Raw genomic sequence first — 27,023 nt, forward strand, 5'->3', positions numbered from 1 at the left:
CGCTGGTGTGTGCCTGGCGGGCACTGCAGCCTGGCTCTGAGCGGTGGCAGTGAGCCCCCGCCAAGGAGTACCTCACCCTGCACCCCACGAGGTTTGCTAGGAGCCAGCTTTTATATTGCGGCCCTACAGTGGGACAAAGCGTTGGCTCCCTTCGCACTTGCACAAACTGAGTCACCCTGGAGGCTTTTATTGCAAAGGGAAGCACATTTAATTTACCCATTTACGCCACGGTCTGTTTAAACCCAGATGGGCACGTCTGGCCCCCAGTGCCTGCTCGGCGTGCCCCTCTCCAGTCCCCATCCCCGTCCTGCGGTTCTGCCCAGCCCGCTGGGCGCTCCCACTGCTCCAGCAGCAGCCTCGTCGCAGTACGTGCCTCTGGTTTCTTGATGGGGGGCTGTGCAGAGCTGCAGGCCCACTCCCTCTGTGGGGACCCCTTGTAGACCAGGTTGAGAAGGCGGCAGTCTTTGAACCTGGAGTTTCTCACAGAGGAGGAGTACCTTGCTGTGTCTTGCCTGGATTCTGTGCACGCGCCCTTCAGCGGGTGCTTATCCCTGGTCACGCCAACTTGTTCTGGGGTTGAGGCGAGACTGGCAGGGTCCCAGCCTGGCTGCCACTCAGAAGTTCTCCTTGTTGAAGTAGAATTGGACCTTCCTGGGGTCCAGGCTGGAGTGTTGGTGGCAGGACTTCTGCAGGCTCTTTGCCAAGGCCCCCGGCCCACAAAGGAACACGCCGACCACCGACCTGCACACAGCACGGGGACATCAGCACTGGGTGGGAAGCTCAGGGAAAAGTGAGTTAAGAGCTCAACCTGTGGGGGCTGAGCACGCCCCTCCCCATGCCAGCGCAGCCTGGGGCCCAGGGAGGAGGGGGTGCTTCCCAGCTCTGACACCCCAACCCCACTGCCTGACTCTCACCTAGGGTGGGCTGCAGCCACTGCCGCAAACTCGTTGTTCCACATGGGCCGCCCAAAGATGGTTTTGTGCCTGAGGCCTGTCAGCGTGTCCATAGCCGTGTCGAAGCGGAGCGCCACATTGTTGGCCTGGGCAGAGCAGGGATGGTGAGGACCCCAGCCACCACCTGTGAGCCCACCTCCAGTCCCTCACTACAGAGGAGCAGCCATGGCTGATGCCCACCAAACACCGCTCCTGGACTTCCTGCCTGCAAGCTGCTGATGTGCTTGCCCTGCCTCTCCTGCCTGACTTGGCCACCCCACGTCCCTCCTTGCAGCCACGCCTGCCCGTGTTGACTCACAATGCAGGTGTCCCAGCCAGTGAGGAAGAGACGGTAGGTGAGAAAGTCTGCCTTGCCCGACTCAGCCATCTTCTGCTCCAGTGAGGCAAGCACGTCGTTGAACCAGGCGAAGGCTCCTGTGTCCCGGCAGAGCCAGTAGAAGTAGATCTGGGATGCAGGGAGAGGGGTTGCTTAAGGTGGAGCAGAGCAGGAGGGCTGGAAGGATGCGATGTCAAGGACAGGGAAGCCCAGCATGGAGATAACCATGGCTGGTCCCATAGGACACCCGATACCTTCTTGGTCTTGAGGGTCTGGTCAGCCTGCTGGAACTTGTACCAGATGGACTTCAGGATGGAGGCAAAAGGGGTGACACCGATGCCTGCTCCCACCAGCATGGCCACCTCATACTGGAACACATCTTCGCTGGCCGTGCCAAAAGGGCCATCCACCTCGATCCTGGGCCGAGGGAGGGCCTGGGTAAGAGGTACAGCCTCCCCAAACCCCCAGGACTGACCATTCAGGCACTCCCCATCCTACCTGGGCATCTCCAGCATCTGCTGCTGGAAGGTGTCGATGAGACGCTCCGTCCAGTCGCCGGCCAGCCGGATGTGGATGGAGAAGAAGTCCTCCTCAGGTGCCGAGGTGAGGGTGAAGGGATGCCACTCCAGCAGGGAGATGGTGGGGCAGTTGACAAAGATGTACTGCCCTACCTCCATGCGGAAGCCCTTCTTCTGCATCTGCAGCTCCAGCACGCGGGCAGGGTGCATGACCACCTGTGGGGCAGGGATGGGGCTCAGCACCCAGCCTGGCTCCTGTCCCTGGGCTAGGGGCTTTGGCTGCAGCCCCCGCCCACCTTCCCACAAAGGAGCTGCGGCACCTGTGCCTGCGAGGGAAGGAGCGGGCAGTAGGCACACGCTCCTGCACCACTCACCTTGGTGACAACCACCTTCTGCCGTGCACGCCAGACCCGGAGGATCCGCTCAAAGATGTAGAGGATGACTGGGGCCAGAACCCATTTCCAGGACTGTGGGGATGGAGGAGAGCAAAGGGTTGGGGAGCGCCAGGGCTGGACCATCCCAAGGGCAAGGAAAGAGCTTTTCGCTCTGCAACTGTCCTGCCGCTGCCCTACCTCAGCGGGGATGCTTCCGAACTCGGGGTCCTTGCAGCAGTTGTGACTGCAGTCCTTGTCCTTGTCTGTGAGATAGTCAGCACAGTGATGGGGGGGGACCTCCTTCATGCTCTCCTCTGTCTGCCCACGCACCAGCCCGCTGCAGGGGGATGAGGGGTGAGCCCAGGGACTGGCTCCTGTCCCCCAGACAGGGCTGAGCCACGCTGCATGAGGCCGGCTGGGCTAGCCAGCTCTGGGAATGGGAAGCCCACAACCCCACTGGACCCTCTGCAGGGCTGCACTGCTCCCCTGGGGTCTGCGGCCAGTGCCCCTCCCTGTCCTGCCTTCGGGGAGCAGTGGGGAGCCTTACGCAATGCCGTGGATGAGCAGGCCAGCGAAGTAGATGAGGAAGAGGTGGTGCGTGTACCAGAAGACCTCAAAGTAGTTCCTGCGGATGAACTTGGTGGAGGATGTGACCATGAGGATGAGCGCCAGCGTGATGATGACCCCCGTCAGCCCTGGGATGGTGGTGAAGGCCACGTACTCAACGGTCTGCAGGGGCAGTGGGGTGGGTTAGCGGACAGGGGACAGGTGGTAGTGGGGGGCTGGATGCTGGGGCTGGCACTCACTGTCTGGTTGGAGTGGATGGGGTTCAGCCACTGTTTGCTGCCCTGCAGGTGCATCTTGGAGAGGACAGCAGCAAGGCTGCCGTCGGTGGCTTGCTGGCTGAGGTTGTAGCGCTCCAGGTTGAAGAGGTGAGCAATGGTGTGCACAGCTGGGCAGGGGACAAGCAGTTACCTGCCTGCCTGCCTCCCAGTCCCCACCGTGCCCCAGCGCGGTGCGGGGTGATACCTGTGAACAGGGCCAGCGCGTAGGCCACCAGCTTGTGGAAGGTGAGGTTGTGGTCCAGCTGCTTCCGCAGTGTCCGTCTGCAGCACTGCGGGGACAGGCAGCTGTGTCAGGGCGGGGAGGGGGATGGAGATGGGGACAGGGACGGCTGGGCTGGCCGTGCCACTGCGGGACACTCACCGAGCAGGTCCCGCGGAGGAAGGAGAGGAGGTTGCGGCAGACGGGCAGCAGGATCAGCATGCTGTTGAAGTTGAGGCACTTGGCCGACGCTCGTGCCCACGCCAAGGCAGACTGAGGGTGGGGGGTGTGTGTGAGCACTGCTGTCCCATGCTGCAGCTGTGCTGCCCCCACAGCTCTGCCCAGCATGGTGCTGTGCCGGGACTGGGACGTGATGGGGCCAAGCGATGCTAAGCTGGGACTGAGTGATGCTGAGCTGGGGCCTGCGAGGGAGCAATGCCTGACTGTGTGCTGGGAGGGAGTGACGCTGGGCTGGACTGGGAACTGGAAGGGGGTGATGCTGAACCAGGAGAGGAGGAGGACTGAGAGGGAGTGATGCTGGGCTGGGGTGGGGTGATGTTGGGCTGGGACAGGACAGGGACCAAGATGTAGACCAGCATGGAAGAATGCCAGGCTGGGGACCGGGACGGAGCGATGGCAGACTCTAAGAGGATGGGGTAAGGAATGGGCATGGGGTGCTGCAGCCCCCACCCCACTGCAGGAGGGATCTGAGGGGCACATGTGCCTGGGCAGGCAGGGAGCCTCAGGGGGGCACCTTACCCCGAGGATGGCCCTGGTGTAGAAGTACCGCTCATCCCGATTGAAGAACAGAAAGTAGTATGTGAAGAGGAAGATGTTGATGCCCAGCCAGGCTGCCTGCAGGGGAAAGCCATGACCTCATGAGGGACCCCAGCCTGGGACCCCCCTCACCCCGCAGCACTCGGGTGTGGGTGCAGCCAGAGGGCATCAGGACAGCATGTCCCCTCCTGCTTCCTTATGAGCTGTGGCAGCACGCACGGGACTGGGACATGGGGCCAAAGGTAGGGAGAGGTGTGGGAGTCTTGCAAAATAACTGTCTTGTCACCCACGGCCCTGTGCATCACCCGCTCCCGAGGAAGGAGGAAAGGCAGGCAACGCCTGAACGGCAAGAGGGCAGATCCGGAGGGTGGTTGGGGCTGAGTGGGGCTGCATGGGGAAGACTCGGAGGAGGAAATTTTAAAGGGAGCTGGCTCAACCAGCCCCACCATGCTGCCCTCCCCTGCCTAACCCTACTGCACTGCACACTGGCCCCTCTCACAGCCATCGATTTTTTGCAGAGCTCGCAAAGCCATTCTGCCTTGCATTTGTTTTGGTTTGTTATTTTTTTTGAAGTAATTAAAAAAATTAAAATACCCAACTTACTCCAACTTCCCCCCCCCCTTCCTATGCATTTGCAGCTCCTCACGCAGTGCTGGGGAGCTGGTGTGGATGCCGGCAGTGCAAGCCCTTTTACACCAGTGATGGCACAGTACGGTACCAGCAGATCATCCCTTTGGTGTGGGCTCCTTGCCCTGGTGTGAGCTCTCGTGGGAGTCTCCTGCTGTCATGTTGCACGTGGGAGGCTCCTGGCCAAAGCGGCCAGGCAAAGCAGTGGCATTTTTAAGTTCTGCAGTGGGACTCCCCCTTTCCTTTGAGTAATATTTTCCTCGAGTTTTCCTAACCCCATCCTTCCCCTGGCAGCCAGGACTTCACAGGTTGGCCAAGCAGAGGGGATGCTTATCCCTCCCTGCAGCCCAGTCTCAGACAGCCCACCAGCCCCCATTTCCCCCACGAGTGACCCGGGGCCATGCCCAGACTGTGCCCCCTGTAGCCCCCACACACAGACCCAGCCCCTCCCGGCAGATCAGCCCCCCCAGCCCCACACACTCACGAGGACGGTGGCTGAGAACCAGTGATTGACCAGCCAGTTGCTCATGGTGTGACGTTCCTGTGTCCGCCTGCCTGTGCCTGCCTGCGCCTGCCACTGCCTGCTGCTGCCCGCCGTTTTATGGAGACGGCAGGCAGTGGGGCAGCCCCAGCCGTGGGAACGGCACCGTGGGGACTTTCCCCTGAGAAGCCTTTGAGGAAATGCTGGGCAGTTTCAAAGGCCACCTTCCAGGAAGGCAGGGCTGACCCCACTGCTGGCCCCGAAACAGCCCCCTGCACAAGCCGGGCATGGCTCCCCATGGAGGGGTCTCCTGCAGCCCCACGGCCAGGCACGGCAGGGCATTGGGCTGCTCCTCTTGTTTTTTTGCAATATTTGAGGACAAAAAAGAGATATTTTTTTTTTTTAAGGTAGGAATTTCCTGGTGGGAGGAAGTTGTGGAGGGTTCCTCCTGTGCCTGGCTCAGCAGACATGCCCCTCACCAGCCTCCCTGGCATCCCTTGCCAGCCTCTGCTGCCCCTGTTTGGCAAGAAAACCACCAAGGGAGAAGCATCCCAGGGACGTGGCACTGCGCCGGTGCCAGGATCCAGCCTGGAGATGCAACACAGGGAGGGTGAATTAAGACTGAGAGCCCAGCGCCGGAGCACCAGTGATGCCGCACCTCCACAGATACCCCTGGGGTGCTCAGCACCCTCAGCATGGCACCCAGCACTCTCCAAACTGAGCTGACCCCACAAATGGTTTTGGGGGGGGGGGTAACATCACACTCCTGGTTTGGGGTGAGGGTTCCTGGGTCCCATCAGCATCACCATCGCTGTGCCAGCCACCCTTCCTCTTCCTGCCCGCCCTCCGCTCTTGAGCTGGGTGCCCAGAGCTGCGGCACCCACCGCTCCTGCTGGGAACAGCAGCTGGTGCTGGAGCCTCAGGCCTGGAGGAACTGGTTGGGCAGGCTACTCCTTGCTGTTGGCTGCTGGCCTGCAGCCAGGGCCATGCTGGCGGAAGTGCAGGATGAGGCCAGCCCCCGTCCCGCCATGCTCCAGCAGCTTATCGGCTCCACCACAGGGCTCTCTGCATCCCCGCTTCCTGCTGGCACAGCCCTGCCTTGGCACCCATGAGCGCGAGGGCTACGTGGGCAGCAGCGGGTGTGCGCATCCACGCCAGCCCCGGCGGGACAGTCCCCACCCTCTGCCTGAGTCACCGGCCACCCGCCAGCACCCAGACGTGCAGCTACAGCAAAGTTTCTTTACTGCTTAAAACAGTCTTGCCATCACCTGTGGCCCCAAGGTCACTGTATGTACTGCAGTGGGTGGTCAAGGGTGTCGGGGCACCCCAGGGGCTGTGCACCACACGGCAGCCAGCTTGCAGCAGCAGGTGGTTTGGGCACCCCACAAGTCCTCTGTGTCCGCACGTGCGGTCCTGGGCAGGCGGGCGCACTCCTGTCCCCCTGCCACCGCGGGGACGCACTGAGACCCGCTGTCACTGCAGGGCCCGGGAGCACCTGCCTCTGGCACAGCTTGTGCCATGAGCCCCCTCCGACCTCCAGCACAGCCCAGCATTGCCCATCCCCATGTCCGCAGCCAGCTGGAAGAGCCAGGTGCTGGCTGTGCCTCAGACAATGCTGTGCCTCACGCCGGGCTCGTAGGGTGCCTGGAGGTGCAGGGGGGTCCCCGGCGTGTGCCGGTGGCAGCAGACGCAGTGCAGAAAGTCGGCAACGTTGTGCTGGAAGAGCTGGCGGCAGGGGTGCAGGTACTGGAAGAAGAGGAGCATGAAGTAGATGCCCAGGCAGTAGCCGAGGAGCAGCTGCACCACCAACAGCGGGGTGCAGATGTTCTCGTAGACGTCCGTCTTGAAGAAGTACCAGAGGATGACGAGGGCCATGTTCTCTGCCAGCCGGGCCATATAGTACACGGCCAGGCGGCCCCAGTTCTGCGACTTGTCGATGAGGTCCCGGTCGGCCAGCTTGAGCTGCACGGCCGACCAGCAGAACATGTTGATGCTGGCGTAGAGGAGGGTGAAGGCGCAGAGCACCACCACCGTGCCCACCCGGCTGAAGTTCTTCTCAATGTTGTCAGGCAGGCGGGTGCCACTCCGCCAGAACTGCACCCAGGGCAAAAAGAAGACCACCAGCAGGTTGGCCAGGGCGATGGGGATGATCCAGTGCTTGAAGACGGTGCTGAAGAGCACGAGGACAGTCACGCGGGTGGAGATCTCCAGGCTGCGCCACAGCACAATGCAGAGGAAGGCCGGCAGGCGCAGCTGGACCTTGTAGTCATCGTACTTGACCTGGATGGCCAGGATATTGCAGACGAGCGCCCCGTAGGTGACCGACACCAGGCAGATGCCCATGAGGACAGCTGCAGAGGGAGAGGGCAGGGCAGTCAGGCAGTGCCCGGGACCAGGCTGTGTGTCCGGCTCTCTCCTGCCCTGGGTGCAAAGAGTGGGTGCCAACCCTGGGTGTGAAGTACGGGGTGCCAAGCACCAGGGCTTGTGGCAGGAGGCTCAGTGTGAGCACTGCTGGGACAGCCCATGGCTGGTGGTGACAGACCCCGCGATGGGGTGGCTGTGGGGGAGCACTGCAGGCAGCAGGAGGCTCTGCTTCCAGATTTTCTCCCTCCACCAATAAAACAGAAGCCTTTGCCAAACTGGGGCTGTCCTTCTGCTCAAACCAGGCCCTGTGCAAGAAATGCTGCTCAAGGGAGAGTGGGGCACGGTCTGTGCTGCAAGCATCCCTCTGCCCTCACCTGGGCCAAGAGCCACACCACAGTAGCCCACCATTCACCCCAAGAGCATCCAGCCAAGGTCATTCATAGAGAGCTCCAGTGGCTGCTTGCATGCAGCGAGCCAGAAAAACCGTGACAGAGAAAAAGGGAGGTGTGTGGCTGCTCCCAGACATGCCATGCTGCCACTGCCAGCTGCGAGCTGTGGGGCTCAGCTGAGACACCCAAGCTGCGAGGGAACCACCCAAAATATGTCAACAGGGATTTGTTTCCCACATCTGCTGCTGGAGGAGTGCCAGGCTTGCCCTCCTGCCTCTGCTGTTCCTAGTCCCCAAAATGCCCTCAGAGGGGGCCACTGCCAAGGAATGGGTTTCTACGAGGTATCTCCCATGTTCCCCTTTCCACACGCATGCCGTGGGCACAGACAGCAAGGTCTGGGCTCCCAGCACAGCTGGGAGAGGGTTGGCGAGGGCAGCTCCTTTGCCAGGCGTTACATTCATAATGGTGCAAGAACACTGTGTGCCCAGCTCGGCAGCACACTGAAGTGGGAGTTAAAAGCTTGCTCTGGCACATCCACCTCCTGAGCACATAAACACCCTGGGAGCAGGCAAGGGAGCCTGGGAGCACCGGGCTGGGAGCTCCGGCTGTTGGGAAAGGCATAGAAATAGATCTGACAGAGGGAGTGTGGGGAAGCCAGAGCCCATAGATAGTCTGAAAAACCCAGTAACTAATGCAGACTGGAGCAGCCTGGGGCAGGGGCGCGACATCTTTATGGGACAGGGCACCGGGTGGATGGCATGGCTCCGTAGGGCAGATATCTGCAAGCACTGGGGCTGGGGGCAGAACCTGGTGCCGCAGTCACAGCCTGCTCTTCCCACTCTCTCCAGCCTCACTCCAAGCTGGAAGGCAGGGCACTGGGCATGGGAAGAGCAAACCAAGGGACAGAGAAGCACCCAACCTCTACGGGTTGCACTCCACATTTAGGGGAGTCCGTTGGCAGCCGTGCCCCCAGCAACCCCCCAGAGCTTCGTTCGGATGCCACACCAGCACACGTGGCTAAGGAGCTGCCACCGTGCCCTGGTGGGGTCCTGCCTGCACGGCCCCAGGGGAGCCCACGTGCCAGGCACCCTTACCTCGGGCAGTGGGGACATACTTCTCCAGGACGCTGATGTAGAGCTGGAGGGTGAGCTGTGGGGTGGAGCCCAGGAAGGCCTGGATGACGGCCATGCGCTTGAAGGCGTTGCGGTGCGTGGCCAGCCGGCGCTCCGAGTGGCCCACCTCCTGCTCCATCTCCACCTCGTAGCCTTTGCGCAGGCGCCGCTTGCGGGTGATGGTGACATAGGGCTCCTCCTCCTTCCCTGACCAGCAGTACACCACCAGGGCCTCTATGCACCTGGGGGGACAGGGCAGCGTCACCCCGCCAGCCTCCCCACTGAGCCCCGGCCCCGCTCACTGCACTTCCAGCCCACCATTGTCCAGTGCCGGCCAGACCCTGCTCCCGCCAGGCGCAGCCCAGCTGATTTGGGCAACTGTTCAGCAGCGCTGCGGGCAGTCCCTGGCCCTGGGATGTCAGGGTGAGGGCAGGATCCTGGCAAGTCAGGATGAAGGCAGGATCACACCAGGACCATGGAGGTGCCCGGTGGGCACTGCTCTGCTCTGGTGCTCAGGGTGAAGCGTGTGGGACAGGGGGACAACAGTGGCCCCAGCAAGGGATGCAACAACTGCTGCAAGAGGTGCAGCACCCAGGGTATGGAAACTTTAGCTCTGCTGGGAGCCAGAGCTACAGGAAGGCGTTAATCACCCTCGGGCTCTGTATTCCCCACTGGCACAAAACGCATCTCTTTCCCTAAGCAGAGGCAAGAGAAACTTTCTGATATTGCCTTTGATCTCTCCTCTTGAGCAGAAGACTTCCACGCTTCCTTCTTGGAGGGGACGGCAGGAAGGGGAGCGCAGGGTGAAGCCGGGTGTGACATGGGCAGATAAGACAGTGCTTCCGCAGCCCCCTCCCCGTGAGGCACGCTAACGCGCAGGCAAGGGGGGCGGGTTTCTCCCACGCTGCTCCCTGCTGCAAGGCCAGCGGGCAGCGGGACCCCCAGCCCCTTCACACACAGCCATGCAGGTGGGTGTGTGTGGGACAGAGACAATCAGCAGTGGAGGACCCCTCCGACAGGCTTGGCTACCGCCTGGGGACAAGCTGGCTCTGGGACCAACAGGACGTAATTATTTATGAGTGTTCATTAGCACAGCAGAAGTTGCTCTGTTTCAGACCCAAATGGAATGAGGTTTTTGGATGAATTCTCTTGCTAGATCAGGCCAGCGCTCACGGCTCATTGCAAACTCTAATGGGAAAACAGTTTCATCCAAAAGGCTGGCTTCAAGGGCAGTCCCAGCCGGCTCCCAGTGCCCTGCCAGACCTTCGCAACAGGCTGGGCTCCATCTCCAGCCTGAGGAGCCGACTGAAGCAGTCCCCCCCGAGCAGCTCTGGCTGGCGCTTGCAAGCAGCCAAGCACCATCATAACCATCTCAGACAGCCATGGTCGGTACGGTGAGAGCTGCGAGAGATGCGGGCCCGCATAGGCTGAGGTGGACCCCCAACCCTTCTAAGAGCTGGCGGCACCGAGGTGAGGCTCCACAGCCGCCTCTGAAGATGAGCTGTGGTGAGGAGGACGCCACCGGCCCCCTGCTTGTTTCCGGTGACAGAGGAAGCATGGTGCAGGCCGCGGTGTTTTTGCAGCTCTGTGGGTATGGCTCACCCCGAAGTGCGGCTGCCAGCACGCCCTTGGGGAAGGAGCCCAGGAGAGATGGCGGCTCTGCCATGCTGCTCGCTGCACCCACTGTGTGCTCTTGTCGAGAGGGATGGCCAGGGTGATGGCAGCCTGGGGAGGCACTGCAGCATTCCCAGCGAGTGAGACATCAGCACCCCTCCAGTTTGTGCAACATCCACACCCTTGCCCTCCTCTCCCTGGTGGGATCTGGTGGCCCCCCAGCTCCCATGCCAGCCCTGCTCCTGCACCCAGCTCCTCTCCTCCGTGTCCCGTAACACCTCGCGGTGACAGGTCTGGGGACCTTTCCCAGGGGGCAGAACCCCTGTCCCCACTCACCCTCAAGCACCCCAGCCAGGATTTGCCTCTGTGTTCCCAGCCTAAGCAAAATGATGGCAAGACCCAAAGGCAGAGGGAAACGCTGGCTGCAGAAACGACCGTGCAAAGAACCTTTTCAGCAGCTGAGATGCAACAGGACGGCAGAGGCGAGCGCTGCCCAGAGCGGGGGTCCAGCAGGCAGGAGAGCAGGCACCACCCCCCCGACGGGACGGCGGCACCGCTGGGGAGGGGTGGACGAGCAGAAGACCCCCGCGGGCCGTGACAAGGGGACGGGGAGCCGGCAGGAGCAGCTCTGGGCACGCCGGGCTTTGCTGCGCGGCCAGATTTCTGCTGAGAGCCGGTGCCCGGAGCGCCCCGCCCTGCCCGGCCGCCGGTCGGTCCCCGCTCTGCCCCGGCGCCCGCCGGACCCGCCGGGGGTCCCCGCGTCCCCGACCCCGCTCACCTGATGATGGGCCCGAGCTGGAGCAAGTGCATGAGCAGGACGAGCGGGCGGTCGCGGCTGAGGTCGCGGTGCACGAAGATGAGGGTGAGCTGCACCAGGACGGAGGGGCAGAGCACGAAGAAGACGGTGAGCGCCAGCCAGAAGCGGTCGTCGGAGTGGCTGTAGGAGAGGCAGAGGACGGCGGCCGCCGCCCCCTCCCCGCAGAAAAGCGCCGTCGAGAAGACGATGCCGAGCGGCAGCTTCGCCCGCGACGGGGCGGCGGTGGCGGGGGGCGGGCAGCCCCCGCTCGGGCCGTCCATCCCGGCCCCGGCCCGGCCCGGCCCGGCCCGCTCAGCCCCGCCGCGGCGCCATCCCGGGCTGCAGCGGAGAGAAGAGCCGGGCTGCGGGGCGGGGCGGGGCGGGGCGGCCCCGCCGCTGGGAGCCCCGACGGGCAGCCCTGGCCCGGCCCCGCCGCGCCGAGGCGAGCCCTGCCGTGCCGAGCCTTGCCGAGCCGTGCCCCGGCGCGGCCGCACCGGCAGGGCTCCGGGACCGCCCCGACGGGTACAGGGGGCGGGACACCCCGACGGGCCCCGAGCCTCGGCACCGGGGTTCCCTGGCCAGCCAGCCCCGCCGTGCCTGCCACCCCTTGCACCGGGACCCCCCCCCCCCCTTCGCCCCCCACCGCTGCTGTGCCCGGGCACGGAGTCCCCTGCCCCAGGACACCCCCCACCTGCACCCCTGCCCCAACAACCCCATCTTTCCCCAGCATCCTCCATCCCAGGACTCCCCATCTCTGCAGGGAGCCCATGCCTCAGGACACCCCCAACATGGCCAGGACCCACACTCCAGAATCCCCCTGCCAGCCCAAGACCCCATTGCAGTGCCCACCCCGGACCCCACATTGCCCCAGCCGTAGCCCTGCCAGACCCCACGCTACAGCCTGGATGTCCTCTGGGGTCCTCCTTAGCACCCTTCTGCAGAGTCCTGGCACAGCTGGGCCCTGGCAGCTACAAGCACCCTGAGGTGCAGCAACACGGGGGGTCCCCCCTGGAGGAAGGTGTCAGGCAGCCCCAGAAGCAATGGAGTCCCACCATGGAGGCAGGGATGCCAGTGCAGGTACCAGCCCTGCCCACAGCCAGGCCCGTGGCTTTTACCAGCCATCTGCCTGCACGCACCACAGCCCCAGCTCCAGGGGCTGACCCAGATCTCCAGCCCCAGGGAAGGGTGCATGGGGCTGGGCCAGAGCACCCACCAGCCCGTGGCCCTGCGCTTTGTGGGGCAGCATGTGGGAGGAAGGGTGCTGCCAAGGCAGGGAGCATTCTGGTATCTCGCAAGCCGAGTTGCAGCATAGGCACCGCAGGCGGCTGGTGGGTATGTGCAGGGCTGGCCTCAGGATTTGGGTGGGATATTACAGGAGAGATGTGGCTCCTGCATCCTGGATGCTCCCACACCTGGCTAAGAGGTAGTGAAGACCACTTTAGCCTACAGCTGAGCAACAGGGTGCTTTACCCATCTCCTTCAAGTACCCACCTTCAAGGTGATGGAGTATATGGGCTTGCTGACAGAGCCAGACCTCACATTGCTGAGCCTGCTGCTCAGCCCCACGTCCCCTCCTGTCCATCCCACCTGTGGTCCAGGCCTAGGCAGGCCAGCTCAGCTCCACACCTCGGTCACCAGCACGGTGGTGGGAGCACAAGGCGGGCTGTGCTGCTCCCCACGTCGCTGGCCATGGGGGTCCCTGCTCTGCCTGGCACGCACGGTGGTCCCCAGCACCAGCCCTGCCTGCCTTTCCCCCCCAGGCAGCGGTGTGAGCACAGGCAGCTGCTGCCATGGCAAGCTGTCTCGCCCAAGCACACGCGCTGCCTGCCAGATTACTCAGTCCAGCCTGGGCACATGCTGGCTGGCTGGGAGAGATGGGACAAGGCAACGAGTGTTTCAGGTCAGCCAATTTTCCCTGGTTTAGGCAGACTGGGAAGTTTTAGGTAACTTTTAAAAGGCACTTGGTGTTCGTTGCTCGGCAGCCAGGCCAGCTCGCAAGGTGCCCACGCTAATGGCAGGGACACTGTGTCCATCACTTGCCTGGCCCTGTGCAAGCCAAAAGCATGAAACCCCCCCAAACCCCACTTTCCCCCATTTTACTGGGCTGGAAGCATTACCAGAGCTATCAGGCTTATCAGTGGCAGGGCTGGGAATAAAACTGCCTGAGACCTTGGAGGCCGCATCTCCCCTGACGGCAGCTCCTGCACAGAAGCAATCCCAGTCTCTGCAGCTGCTCAGCGCTTTTCATTCCAATGCTAAACAGCTGCTTCGGGAAACCACAAACACCATGAGCTCACAGGAACTGGCCTGACCGGCAGGGATGGGAGACCTACGTGTGACCACTCAGCTCTGGTATGATAGTTAAATATTTTCAAGCTGTTTTTGGAAAACAGCCTCTCCAGAGAAACCCCAGCAGGTCAGAGGGGAAAGGGAACAGTGTCCAAGCGAAGAAGCCTGCCCACTAGCCGGGTGGCTCCTGCGGGGTGGGAGCTGTGCACGGGCAACGGCTGTGCCGGCCCCAGCACGCAGCCTGGCTGGGCACTCAGCCGGTGACAGAGCATCGTGCGGCACTGCCAACGGCGCCCACACCTCTGTATTAGCAGCAAGAGCAACATGCAATTTATACCGTTTATGCAACTTCCATTTATCCAAATTAAAAGCATCCCCCAGGAGTCTGGCAGGTCACCAAGCCCTCGGATGAGCAGTGCCTGGGCTCCGACTCATCATATTTTTAATTTCATCTTCCCCTGCTTCATGATGAAATACTTAAGAGCAATTGTTTAAGCAGTCAAAAAATCCAGTCCTGCATCCCAGAGCCCCAGCAGTTGTCAGGGGAATGAAGGGACAAAGCCACCCAGAGCTTCTCACACCAGTTATTAACCCATTTTCTGACCCAGGCACGGAGACCCAAAGCATTTCTGACCCAAACAGTAGGCTTTTTTCTGGTTCATGCAGTGAGTCACCCCTCAAGCCTAACCCTACCTGTCCCCAGCTCAGCACTGTAAACAGCAGACCATAAAAGTGATCTGTGTCACAGATAGCATCACCGAGCCATCCTGCCCCCGCTGCCTCCGCCACTCCCTGTACCTGCCGGCTCATCACCTGTGCCTCTGCCTGCAAGCCCAGCATGGCTTGGGCTGCACAGACACCCTGTGACTCTGCCGTCACAGGGCTGCCGGCTGACCCAGCACTGCCACAAGCCGGGAGGGACTGCCTGCGTGCTGGGAACATCCCACCCAGGTGGTCCCGTCTGCAGTGGCTGGATCCTGGGCCAGCAGAATGCTGGCTGGCCCTCAGTCTGAGCCCTCTTGGGAGCAGAACAGCCACTGGGCTGGGCGGGGGGAAGTGACCTCCAAAACAATGCGAGACTGCCATGGAAGTGCCCATCAGGTTGTAACCCAAGGGGCCAGATGGAGGGGGACTGTGCTGGCATCTCTAGGACCGCTTAGGAAAGTGAGGGGGTTTAGCTGGTGGCAGGTTATTTATGATTATGATACAGTAGCACCTCGAAGCTCCTGTGTTTTGCAGACCTCTCTGTCAGGAGCTGCACTAGGAGAGAAAGGCAGAGGGAAAGGGAAAACACTGTTTTCCCTGCACAAGGATGGCATGGTGCCACCCGAGTCCCTGCACCGTGCCTTGTTATGGGCACCAGCATTCAGAAGACTCCCTACCCAGGGATGCCCAAGGCACCAGTCCAAGTCCTGCCACCATGTGCAGACGTCAGTTCTCCTTATCCCACAAATGTCTGCCCTGTCCCGGAGAGCATCCCAGCTTCATTATTTTCTTAATCCCAGCCTTCATTATTTCATTAATCCCAGTGTTCACACAACACTTTGAACACAGGGCCATGGCAGTGGCGGCTGCCCACTGTGGGAAACATGGTATTTGCTGTGCAGTTCTTCCAGCCCCTTGCATGCCTGCAGATGCACGAGGGCATTTGTGCGTGGGAGCCTGGGCTGTACGTGGGGTGGGAGCAGGCTCCCTCACCGGCTCTCACTCTGAAAATAGCCATGTCTGCTTTACACATGCCTGCCTGGCAGCTCGGGTCCTGTAAAAGGAGAGAAGACGTTTGGAAATGGCAGGGAGCTCCTTGCCAAAGCCCTTAAAGAGCCCAGGTGGGGAGAGCTGCCAGCAAGCTCTCCTCTCCTCTCCTCTCCTCTCCTCTCCTCTCCTCTCCTCTCCTCTCCTCTCCTCTCCTCTCCTCTCCTCTCCTCTCCTCTCCTCTCCTCTCCTCTCCTCTCCTCTCCTCTCCTCTCCTCTCCTCTCCTCTCCTCTCCTCTCCTCTCCTCTCCTCTCCCCTCCCCTCCCTGTCCCCTCCCCTCTTCTCCTCTCCCTCTCCCTCTCCCTCTCCCTCTCCCTCTCCCTCTCCCTCTCCCTCTCCCTCTCCCTCTCCCTCTCCCTCTCCCTCTCCCCTCTCCCTCTCCCTCTCCCCTCCTCTCCCCTCCCCTCCTCTCCCCTCCCCTCCTCTCCTCTCCCTCTCCCTCTCCCCTCCCCTCCCCTCCCCTCCCCTCCCCTCCTCTCCCCTTCCCCAGGCACTGCCACCGCACTAGGACCCAGAGCAGACATCCCTCCCAGAGCACTCGCTGGGACATGCCAAGCACACCCTGCTGACTTCCCAAATATAGCCCTGCACACAGAGGTGGAGGCCGCTGCTCAGGGTGCCGGACAGCCGCGCTCCCCTCCCCCTGCCATTTTGGATCTGGAACCTCCCCACTTTGTGTTGAGGATTACATATTCAGCTGGTGCCGCACAGAGCGATGGCGGGGATGTGTTGATCCCCACAAGATGTGCTGGATGAAGTGGAAATGATGAAGTGTTCCCCAGCCTGGCATGCAGTGAGCAGGGGACAGAGCCACGCTGCCCAAACCGGCAGGGCTGACAGCTGTGGGGTTCACAGGAATCTTTGAGCCAGGAACTTTTTATTTAGTTTGGAAATAGCTCTGCAAATGACTGCTTTACACAGCCTAAACTGTTTGCATTTTGCATTGCTTTCTCAGTAACTCAGCTGTGGTTTTTTCTGCCCTAGGAGTCTGTGGAATAGTTTCTGGTTGGGGAAATAGTTTTTCCATTTGCTTCATCATGCGACTGCTTTTGCCATCCTCTTTCCTCGTCCAGCTTTGCTCCCTGATCCTGCTGGGAGAAAAACTCGCGTCTACCCTGAGGACCTCATCCTTCTAAATGTCACTGGGTGCTGGAGGCTGTGCTGAGCCCACTGTGGGGCTCTGCACTGCCGGAGCTGGGGTGCTCCTTCCTCAGCACTGGACATGCCACTGCTTAACATGCCACGTGCCTCAGGGCTTAAATTCTTTAACAAGGAAACAGAGTTACCTTCTTTGGGTGCATTTATAACTCTTTGCAATAATTATACATTTTGAAGTCATGCCTCTCTGGCTACAGTCCCAGCGCAGGCAGCAGGTGATTCTGTAACACTAAACCAGGCAGGAAGGGTTAAAATGACTTTTAATTAACTGATTCCCCAGTCCCACCTGCTGTAAGAGTATACATCCCTGGCAGTGTGCTAACCCAGCCAGTCTGCGACTGTGCGTGCCCGGGCATCCTGGCAGGCAGGCAGGATAGTTTACACTCTGCTTTTCCCCATGCTTTGCTGCAGAAAAGCAGCAGGAGCACTAATGCTTTCAAAAAATACCCTGTAGGAGCCGGGAGAGAGCTTGTAGCCATTGCAGGGCATCACCGAGCTGCATGTGTGGCACAGGAGTGAGCTGGCAGCTTTCCTGTGCAGCAGGGAGCAGAGCAAACCCTGGCACAGGACCTGGCACTGAAATCCAAGCCTCTCTCATGAATTTTTGTGTGCTCTGGCTGGGAAGCACCCAGCCAGAAACTGGGTGAAAAGCAACCAGCTCCCTGCACGCTTTCTCCCCTGCTTCTGTGTCTGCCGCAGGGTGGTTGTACCGGTGGGGTGGGGCAAAGAGTGGTCCAGAAAAATAACCCCCTTGCCCAAAATAGCTTGCAAAGTGGTTGCTGGCCTGGTGGCAGGGAGTGCAGCTGGTTTGCACCGTGGCCCCACGCTGGCACAAAATGTGTCACGGAGGCCACGGTGTGAAGCAGCTGCACTCCTCGCCACCACGCCGGCCAGTCAGCAAACGTTCCTGGTTCCCTAATTCACCGCCAACAGGTCTCCATGGCACAGGCTATAATTATCTTGCATTTCCAGCCTGACCACGGGGCGTTTGCCTGTAATTAGCTCTTGGGATTTAGGAGCTTGTATGATCCAGGGTTATCGTCAGCCACCAGAGCCATGCTGGGATTTAAAGGGACGATGCAGCTATTTGCATATCTGCTGTGTTGCTGCCATTATCCGATGGGTTAAACAGAAAGAAGAGTCCCTCCCCAAAGCCTGTGCATGTCCTCACCCTGCCGCAGATGCCTTTTGGGCAGGAACAATGAGGTCCCAAGCAAAGCAAGGCAGCTTGCTTGTAAATATTTCTGCTGGGACTTTTCGGTCCTTGCCATCACCTCAGTTTTGGTGCCTCCCTGGCTCAAGGTTCTCAGTAAATGCTATAGGCAACCCCTATAGCTCTTCACTGCCCACTGCTTTCCCTTGCAAGCTGTCCTTCTCCATGTGCAAGCCCCCCCAGCCCTGCCACTGCCATCGCCCCCGACTTGCTCATCACCCCGTGCGGGGGGGTCCCGGCGTGCCCGATGCCGGCTCGGGCACATACTCACTGGGTCTAGGGAAGCCAAGGCAGGGCAGCCTGCCAGCCCGTGTCCATCTGCGCTTCTCTGCAGTCCCTGTGGTTTCGCCTCCTTCCCTCGCCTGCAACACTCCAGTGGGCAGAAATAACCCAAAACACATACCACCTTCCGGGAAGCGATGCCAGGGGCTGAGCAGCCCTAGTGTCCCAAGCACAGCCCTCCCCTGGGGGATCCCACCAGTAGCACTAGAGGGTCTAGCCCGGCACAGTGCCAGGGCATGGTCCGACATGAGCTCCGGTGAGGAACATCTCCCGTTATCCGCCAAGATAATAAATTCTGCCTTAAGAGTTTCTCACCTGGCAACAGTCACCAAGGGAACCCAGACGGCTGCTGCGGGTCCCTGCTGGCGCTGCCCGGGGGTCCCCACGGTGCTGACGGCTGCACCCCGGCCAGCCGGCTGTGCGGGCGGAAGGCCAGCCGCCCATGCGTAACCTGAGCATGGGCCCGGCAAATGCCCACTGATCCAGGCTTGGCCCTCATGCCGCCCCTCCGGAGTCGGGTGTGGGTTTCACCAAATTTGGGGCGGACTTTGAAGTTTTCCCAGCCACTGAGCCAGGCGTGTGTGCATCGGGCGGGGTGACCGCGAGCTGTCTCAGGCTCTGGGGGGTTTTCCAGTCCCCAGCACTGGTTTGGCTGGTGATTTTGGACACCTGTGTTAAAAGCAACAGAGCCCCAAGTAATCAGAGACCTCCAAAAATCCACTGGTGCGGGAGGGAGACAAGCTCTTGCTGCCCCTCAAGGAGGCCATGCGGCTGTCTGCCACATGGTGCTTCCCTATTTATAGCACCTGTGGTCGTGCCTTTTCCCATCCCCTGCCTGGCCATCCTCTGGCAGTGTCACCCCGAGGCACAGAGACAGGTGTGGATGCTTTCGGCAAGTCATTTCAGCCCTGGTAAGGCTAATTCTGCAAAAGGCTTCCCAGCCCCATGCTGCCTGCAAATGTGGCACTGCTGCTGGTCCCGGCAGGCTGCTGGCACGGGCACAGGAGCAACCTGGAAAGGCCATCAGGCTGAGGCAAGGCCCTGTCCCTGGGCCAGGCTAAGGCAGCTGGGGTGCAGCCACTCCCCTGCCATCAGAGATGTGGGGGTGAACAGTCGCTCCAAATATTGTTGTATGTGGCTGTGATATCGGTACGGAAACTTCTTCCATCAATCATTAACCACGCGTGGCTCCCTGCCCGTGACACGGTGCTGGCACAGCTCCCGTGTCCAGGGGTGGGTGCCGAGCTTCCCAGCAGTGTGCAGAGCTGGAGCAAGGGGCCATGCCCAGCCTGGGCTCGCACCCCCAGAACCATCCCAGAGATGCGGGAGACCCGGCAGCATCCTCGGTATGGCTGGGGCTCAGCTGGTCGAGGTAGTGCTGCTGGCACTGGGTGGTTTAGTATGGACTGATGTGAGCCAGCAGGATCCCTGTTTGCTCCCCGGTATGGCTTTTTGTGGCTCTCATGCCCTCATCCCTCTGGACCCCATGTCCCCCACCCAAAGCTCCTGCAGCTCAGATACCCCTGTGCAGCCTCTTCTCCGCACACACAGTGGCAGAGTGCCAGGGAGGGCAGCCCCGGCTGTGGGAAGCAGCAGGAAACCTGAGGAGCAATATAAGAGCTTCGGGGTTGCAGATCAAGGAGTTGGGGCTTATTTTTCTCTGCTCCCTGCCCAGCTGTGCAAAGGCCCCCAGTACCTCCCTGCTCCCAGCCCGGCATGGGCTCGGGCTGGCTAGTATTTCTATTCTGAGAGGCGCAGGACCTGCTGCTGCTCAGTGGGTGCCTCGTAAGGGGATGAAGTACCAGCAGGGAGCAGTGATGTCCCCCAGCCCAGCACTGAGTGCACCCCTGGGCAAGCGCACACCTCACAGGGGCTGCTTCTCACAGGGGCTGCAGGTAAACACCCGCACAGGAATTAGGCAGTGAGGAGCCAGGGATGCCATTTGTTAGAGGAGACACTAATTCAGCTGGAAGCCCCACGTGGGCTATCAGGCAATGTCCCCACCACAAGCCATTTAAGCCAGTGATGGAGGTGTGAGGCTGCCCAGTGCCTCGCGGGTGCAGCCAGGTGAGTAATGCAGTGCTGTGCCATGCTGCCCCGTGCAGCAGGCAGCCCCACAGCACTCCATTTCCCAGCAGCCACCAGCCTCGGCCGACCCTCCAGGATTAAGGAGGCTGAGATGAGTAAGTAATTTAAATCCAGATTAGATTTAAGCAGCTGCTTCGCAAAGGGGATGTGAGCAGGGGCTGCGCGGCGGCGATGAGCGGGTGAGAGCCTGAATGGTGCTCCTGCGATGCAAGAAGGGGCTGCCAGGGCAGGGTCTGACCCTGGGGTCCGTGCCCATGAAGTATTGCCCAGGGGGCTGGCCTTTGTCCTCTGGCTTGGCTTGTGCGCACCAGGCTGGAGACAGCAGTGCTGGGCTGTGGGACGGGGCACCCCAGGGTGAGATGCTCCCACCATGGGGAGCAGCCACGGGCAGGACGATGAGGCGCAGAGACACACCAGGCTGCTCACTTCATAGGTACCGAAGAGAGGCCATCCATCCACGCAGGGCTGCTGAGCATGTTCCACCTCTTCTCCCACTGCTGGTCATGGCTGCAGGCCATACAGGAGCCCATCAGGTAGGTCCCTATGCCTGCTCCTCGGGGATCCCCGGGGGGCACAACATTTACCTGCACGTTTATCGGTGAGGGCACTAGTGCGGTAACGCTGCAAGAGCGGTGCTCGTTGCAGGAACCATCCCCAAACCACGGAGCAAGGCACACGCGTGTCCTCACTACCCCTCCAGCAGGCAGGAGCTGGGCAGGGAGGGGAGCAGGGCAGGCTGGTGAGCGCATGCCAGGGACGCTACCAGCGGGATTCCCCCTGTGCAAAGTCAGCAGCTTCCCAGAAAAGCTGGGGAGGATGAACTGAAACACCTGCCATGTTTGCATGTGTCAGGAGACCCGGGTTAAGTCCCTGGGGATGGCACTGCACCAGGCTGGGCAGACACTGTGGGCGGTGAGGGGGTTTGTGGCCCTCTCCCACGAAGGAGGACATGTTGCCCTGATGCCGGAGGTGGAGCCGTGCCACCCACGCAGCCTGGGCTGTATGTTTAAGGAAGAAAATGACACTGCGAATGACTACTGTGGCTTGTCAACCACAGGGAAAATGTTCTGCGCATGGTGCCAGTGGAGCATGTCACTGGAGACCAAATAGGACTGTTTAGCAAGAGGAAAAACCTCCTGAGTCCAGGCAGAAGCTCATAAAATATCCTTGTTACCTCTCCCCAGCCGTGTATGCCCATAACTCACTGATGCGGAAGGACACCAAGAACAATCATTAACTGTTTGCTTATAAGGAACAATCATTTTGGCCTCTGCATATCATTGTTTAATCCTATGTGATCTGAAAATAAATCATTGCCATGGGAAGTGCACTGAAGGCTCTGCAGTGCAGCTGCCCCACAGTGCAAGGGTGGCTCCAGGCACCCGTGCCTGCCCTTGCTCTCTCCCAGGAACCAGAGAGTGTCTCTGCCCTCGCCCCCAGCTCAGCCAGAGCCTTTGTCACCATCCTGCCCCTCTCCTGGCCAAAGCATGGCTGCTCTGCGCAAGGTCCCTTGCCTGGGAGCTCCGGGGCCAGCAGTGGTCACTGATCCCCAGGGAGCATGGCCTTTCTCTGGGACGCTCACCCGCTGTTGTCGCTCCCCAGAAAGGTGACCCTCCTTGTTGTGGGGCTGGACAACGCGGGGAAAACTTCCATCATCATGGACATAGAGAGAGGTGAGGAGCAGGACGGCCCCGGAGCTGGCGTTGGCTGCAGGCAGCAGCTTTACAGTCCTTACCAACCAAGTACCTGAGCCTTGAAGGACGGAGATCCTTGAAATACAGCTGCTGGGCTGGAGGAAGCGTGCGGGCTTGTGCTGTGCCCTGGGCAGCCCTGGGAGCGGGGTTGTGGCTGGGGGAGGAGGAGGCACATGCTGCAGGGATGCTCCCGGGCTCGCTGCACCAGCTCTCTGCCCTCTCCCTGCATGCAGCGCTGGCCGGTGAGATGCTGCCCGCGGTGCAGCCCAGCCAGACCCACTTGCGGCTGGACAGGTTTGAGGTGACGCTGGTGGACTTACCCGGGGGCCAGCGCTCCCGCAGCACCTGGCGCAGCCATTACAGCACGGCCCACGGGCTCCTCTTCGTCCTGGACTCCAGTGACCTGGCACGGATGGAGGAGGCCCGCAAGGTCCTGAGCCGTGTCCTGAGCCATCCCGACATCTCTGGGAAGCCCATCTTACTGTAAGGCCGAATTCCTGGGATATGATCTGTATGGCTTGAGGTGGGAGTGGGAACCTGTGGCTGGGGTTTTGGGGAGCGTGGCGGGGATGTGGCGCCCAAAGTGCTGTCAGGGGGTGCTGGGACAATGGGACCCCAGTGGTGCTCGGGAGCTGGGAGCATCCCTGGAGAGGGGCCGGGGAGGGGGCTCCAGTACAGGCCGGGGCAATACTTTGCCAAACCGGGAGGAGGTATCCAGCCTCCCCCGCCGTCGTGCAGCAAGGCAGCTGGAGGACGGGGTGACAGGCTACCCCCACGCCCCAGGTTGGCCAACAAGCAAGACGCGGCGGCCGCCCTGCTGCCCTGCGAGCTGATCGAACGGCTCTCCCTGGAGCGGCTGGTCAACGAGCACCGCTCCCCCTGCCGCATCGTGAGTGCGGGGCTTCCCCGCTCCCCCCTGCGCTCCCCCGCGCCCCGCCGGGGCTGACCCGCGTCCCCCCGCCCGCAGGAGCCCTGCTCCGCCAAGCGGGGTCCCGGCCCGGGCCCTCACCGAACCACCCTGCAGGGGCTGCGCTGGCTCCTCCGCGCCGCCCCCGCCGCCCCGCCGCCCGCCGCCGCGCCGCCGTCCGGCCCCGGCCCCAGGGCAGCCCGCAGGTGGGTGCGGAGCTCCCGCTGGGTCTCTCCCCGTGTCCCCGCGGCCCCCTCGCCCCCATCCCCCGCCGTGCTCTCGCCCCTCCAGGGCCCCGCCGCCCCCCGGGGGGGATGCCCGAGATGGCGCTGGGGAGATGGGGGAGCCCCGGCCGCTGCGGGCCGTTCGCCGCCCCCTCCCCATGGTGAGTGAGCACCCCCCGGGATGGGATGGGGTGGAAGGGGGGGCGGGTCGCCACCTTTCCCTCATCCCTCTTACCCTGCCCAGGAGGAGAGCACGAAGGGCCCCGGGAGGAGGAAGAGAAAGGTGAAGGCGAGGAAGAAGTGCTCGGGGCAGCCAAGCCCGACCGAGGAGCCGGAGGGACCGGGAGGAGGGGGCGACAGCCGAGCAGGGGCTGCCGGGGGGCTGCTGCCTCCCAACAGGGTTGGGCAGGAGGAGCCTGCTCCCACCGGGACAGCTACCCCCCACCCAGGTGAGAGGGGGCTGCAGGGAGCTGCTGGCACCACTGGCACCAGGACCCCCAGAGACATCCTACAGTGTGGTCTGGGGACCCGGCAACGTGGCGGTGTGCCGGACCACTGGTCCCCACCTCCTCTGTTAGCTTTGCTTGCAGATCAGCTGAGTGGGGTCCTGGGAGTCTGACCGGGGAGGAGGAGAGACATCCCTGAGTGTCTTCACAGGGGTTAATGCACGGAGGTGGTGGAGGACTGCAGATCTGCCAGCAGCAGTCCTCTCGGCTGGTTGGGTGACAAATGCATCCTTGCCTAGGTGTGGTGCCTGAAATTTTGTGTTCCTCCATCTAGTGCAGGGTGTGAAGAAGAAAAAGAAGAAAAAAATTAAGAATAAAATCAGGTCACAGGAACCTGCCGTGGAGCAGCAGTGTGAGGAGGTCTCGGGCACTTTTGGTTGGTATTTTCCAGAACAGATTTTTCTGAAAAGCATCGGGGGTTCTGGCCCGCTGGCAGCAGGGAATGAGCTGTGCAGGAGCCCTTGCCGATGTGGTGCCTGGTGCAGGGGCAGAGTGTGGGCATAAGCAAGCGATGCTGCAGGGCAAGGCGGGGCTGTTGGGGAGGCAGATGCTGCTGCCTCTGCCTTCGGGTGGGACGTGGGGGGGGCCATGCGAGTGCACCGTGCTGGAGCCTTGGTTGTCCTTGCAGCCCTCACTCAGCTGGACCCCAGAGCTAAGCCCCTGTGTTAGTGCCTGACCGCTTGCTTTCCTCCCCAGACTTGTACCGCCGGGTGATGCTGGCTTTGAAGATGAGGCAGGAGCAGAGGAAGCAGCAGTCTGCCATCGTCCCCTGAGCAGGAAGGCACATCCCAGGGGATGCCAGACTGCAGTGGCGGTGGGACCCACGCTCGTGCAGGGCTCCTGGGGTGCTTGGCCAGGGCGGGCTGTACTGTGCAATGGGTCCTGGGGAAAGAACAGCATCGTTGTCCTCTATGTGGCTTGAAAACCAGGGATCTGCAGGAATGAGCCAAAAGTCCCTTTGAAAGACTTCTCTCTGGCAACCGGGCTGCAAATCCATCTGGAAAGGGAACAGCCAGCTACTTGCCGACCCCGTGTTAGTATTCTGTGGAAGACTTGGACTGAACCCGACCGAGTCTGTGGGAGAGAGGAAGATCAGAACAAATATCCCTGGGGAAAGGCCTGTCTCTTGAATTGACCTATGCCCAGGCAATGCTGTCTTCACAGGTCACGGGCTGACTCGGCCCCTCATTCAGTCACTGGCTTCTGCCTGGTCAAGTCTAACTTTCTGCTGGTGAAGGAGGGAGGGCAGTCACAGATGGTCTGCAGAAGAGCTTCACCTGGTCCCCAGCCACATCTGACAGGGCCGTCAGGAGCCCCCGCGCAAGCTGGAGGAAGGTGATGCCTGTGTTGTCTGTTGCATCCTTGCAGCCCGCCAGCAGAGGCTTAGTTCAATGGCAGCTGGTGATGGAGGCTACTGGAGGCTTCTGCCCCAAGACTGGTCCTCCTGATCCTGCCATCCTCCCAGGAGGGGGGGTGGTGACCTGCATGTGATGCAAAATCCTCCCATGTCACTGACAGCCTGGCACGCTCCAGCCCCAGGCAGTCCCTGATCTGTGCTCAGCTCTGAGACCAGAGAACGAGCAGCATCCACATCCCAACACAACCTCTCTGCTACACACACCGTGTCTGTCAGAGCCGCGCTGTCGTGGGGACGGGGCCATGCCAGAGGGCTCGTGCTGCCCGGCTGTCTGGGTGCATCTGCAGGCAAACCAGCTGCCAGCCCTGGAAACACTTTACATGAAGTCAGGAGTGCAGCAGTTTTCCCTTCACGGCTGCAACAGCATTAGGACTTGAACTGTGCACAGCAGCAAAGCGTGAGTCATCTCTGCTCCCATGATTGCTGATTAACAGGCAACGTCTTTGTGGTCCAGGGGACTAAAGCCCCTCCCTCAGGAGGGCTGAAAAAGGAAAAGAAGAGAAACTCTGGCCACTTTGCCTTGCCAGTCTGCTGTAAAGTTCTAATTCTGCCAGATTCGACAGGGATTAATTGTAAATAAATTGTAAATAAAAAGAGCACAAATTAATACTGTCCTGTAAATACAGAACTTCTAGTAAACCCTTGTCTCTCTCTGGTGGATATTCCTGTGGTGCTGGTGACGTGGGAGGGCAAAGCGGTGTCCAGTGCGTGCAGTGGAGCCCCTTCTCCTGAGGTGGGTTGGGGCCATGCGTGCCCCCACGGGGACCAGTCTTGGCTGCCAGCCAGGCTCCTTCCGCCAGGGCCACAGATGGCTGCGGGGATATTAAAAGCTTCTCTCCACCTAACGAACGTTGGGCAGGTGATCCTATCTAACGGCTGCTTCTCTCACACCCATCAGGTCTGGGAGGAGGCCAAGCCCTCCCAGCACCCCAAGCCAACCCATGGCTGGGCTGGGGCTGGGCCTGGCTCACCGCAGCTCTGAAATCATATGGGGAGCGGGAGCTGAGTGGGTTTGGGAGTGTCAGACGGGGCCAGCCGGCAGCCAGCTCCCTCTGGTGCTCCCTGCGGCTCCTGGCGGTGCAGCTCCCTGACATAGGCACCGGCACCCACACGGGGACAGCGTGCCCTGCGTGACACCCAAAGCCAGAGGTGGCTAGTGGGACAAGACCAAAGGCAGAACTGGCCCAGCTGGTGCTGCTGGGCAGCTGAATGAAACTTTCCCTGGGAGCCAGCTGTAAGAAACAGGTTAGGTTGCTCTAAAACATTTTCCCCTGACATAATGATCCCAAATGAGTGGTGCAGACAGGCAATCCAAATATATTTCAAAATCAAACCCTGTTATCCTGGTGTTTCCATGGCTGTAGAGCAGCTAATCCCTACTACAACCAGGAGACAATCCTGGTCTGCACCAACCAGGAATATAACTTTTTATCTTCTTTAGAAGGTGAGCAGCAACAGCTCTGTGTTAAAAATGGTGTATCTTAAATGCAAAAACATCTCAGAAATGAGATCTTGAGATCTATGTGATCAAAGGTAAACTGAAATATGTTAATTAATGGCTACCCTGTGCCACAGGCTGGGCTGGGCTGCTCCTGCCATGCATGAAAAGTAGCAGATATAGCAGGGGGTGCATGACTGGGGCACAGACAGTGGGCAGGGCTCCTTTTTCCATCATACAGTCCAATAGCTGAATAACCAGCAAGGGAGGAGGTTTCTGGGGGGGTATGATCTTCAGTGGCACTGCCTGCTGACAGTGGCAGAGGTGCCATGTTGCCCAGGCTGGTCCCAGCATGTCTTATCTGCTGGCTGGTGTTCTGAGGCCAGGTGTGGTGCCCAGCAGCGGTGCTTGCCTCGAGGAGACATCCCCAAAAATGAGGTGGTGGTGAGTGGCACACTCCCATGAATCTTGGGTTTGTTGGAAAACAACGGAGCTCCAAATGTGCCAAGAAGCACGAGGCGATGCAACAGCAGCTGCCCCAGGGAGACCCATCTTCTACATCTTCTACTTCTCCTTCTTCTGCTTTTTCTAATTCTACTTCTGTCTACTGATGCAGAAAGTAAATGGTATCAAAAGCATTTTCTGCAGGGAGGATGAGAGCCAGCTGGGTGACACCACCATGCTTTGCA

The 27,023-nt window shown here is 60.8% G+C and overlaps 3 protein-coding genes across 3 annotated transcripts; 1 reads left to right on the forward strand and 2 right to left on the reverse strand.

Annotated features, from left to right (window-relative positions):
• Positions 1-229: 229 nt before the first annotated feature.
• NOX1 (NADPH oxidase 1) lies at positions 230-4,985 on the reverse strand. Its single transcript, XM_064462916.1, is given in 13 exon segments — positions 230-741; positions 915-1,039; positions 1,252-1,398; positions 1,524-1,686; positions 1,768-2,003; positions 2,162-2,254; positions 2,360-2,498; positions 2,709-2,890; positions 2,968-3,113; positions 3,191-3,275; positions 3,368-3,478; positions 3,965-4,063; positions 4,065-4,985. Coding segments are annotated over 13 exon segments (1,740 nt in total). The 5' UTR covers positions 4,152-4,985; the 3' UTR covers positions 230-614.
• A 112-nt stretch (positions 4,986-5,097) lies between these two features.
• On the reverse strand, positions 5,098-11,750 carry XKRX (XK related X-linked). Its single transcript, XM_064462917.1, has 3 exons — positions 11,348-11,750; positions 8,938-9,197; positions 5,098-7,441 (listed from the first exon to the last, which is right to left on the reverse strand). The coding sequence occupies exons 1-3, from the start codon at positions 11,644-11,646 to the stop codon at positions 6,696-6,698; spliced, it is 1,305 nt and encodes a 434-aa protein (XP_064318987.1). The 5' UTR covers positions 11,647-11,750; the 3' UTR covers positions 5,098-6,695.
• A 9,776-nt stretch (positions 11,751-21,526) lies between these two features.
• ARL13A (ADP ribosylation factor like GTPase 13A) lies at positions 21,527-22,851 on the forward strand. Its single transcript, XM_064462723.1, has 2 exons — positions 21,527-22,325; positions 22,626-22,851. The coding sequence occupies exons 1-2, from the start codon at positions 22,027-22,029 to the stop codon at positions 22,786-22,788; spliced, it is 462 nt and encodes a 153-aa protein (XP_064318793.1). The 5' UTR covers positions 21,527-22,026; the 3' UTR covers positions 22,789-22,851.
• Positions 22,852-27,023: the final 4,172 nt, after the last annotated feature.

The sequence above is a fragment of the Phalacrocorax carbo genome, chromosome 11, assembly GCF_963921805.1.
Source record: "Phalacrocorax carbo chromosome 11, bPhaCar2.1, whole genome shotgun sequence".
Classification (NCBI taxonomy): Eukaryota; Metazoa; Chordata; class Aves; order Suliformes; family Phalacrocoracidae; genus Phalacrocorax; species Phalacrocorax carbo.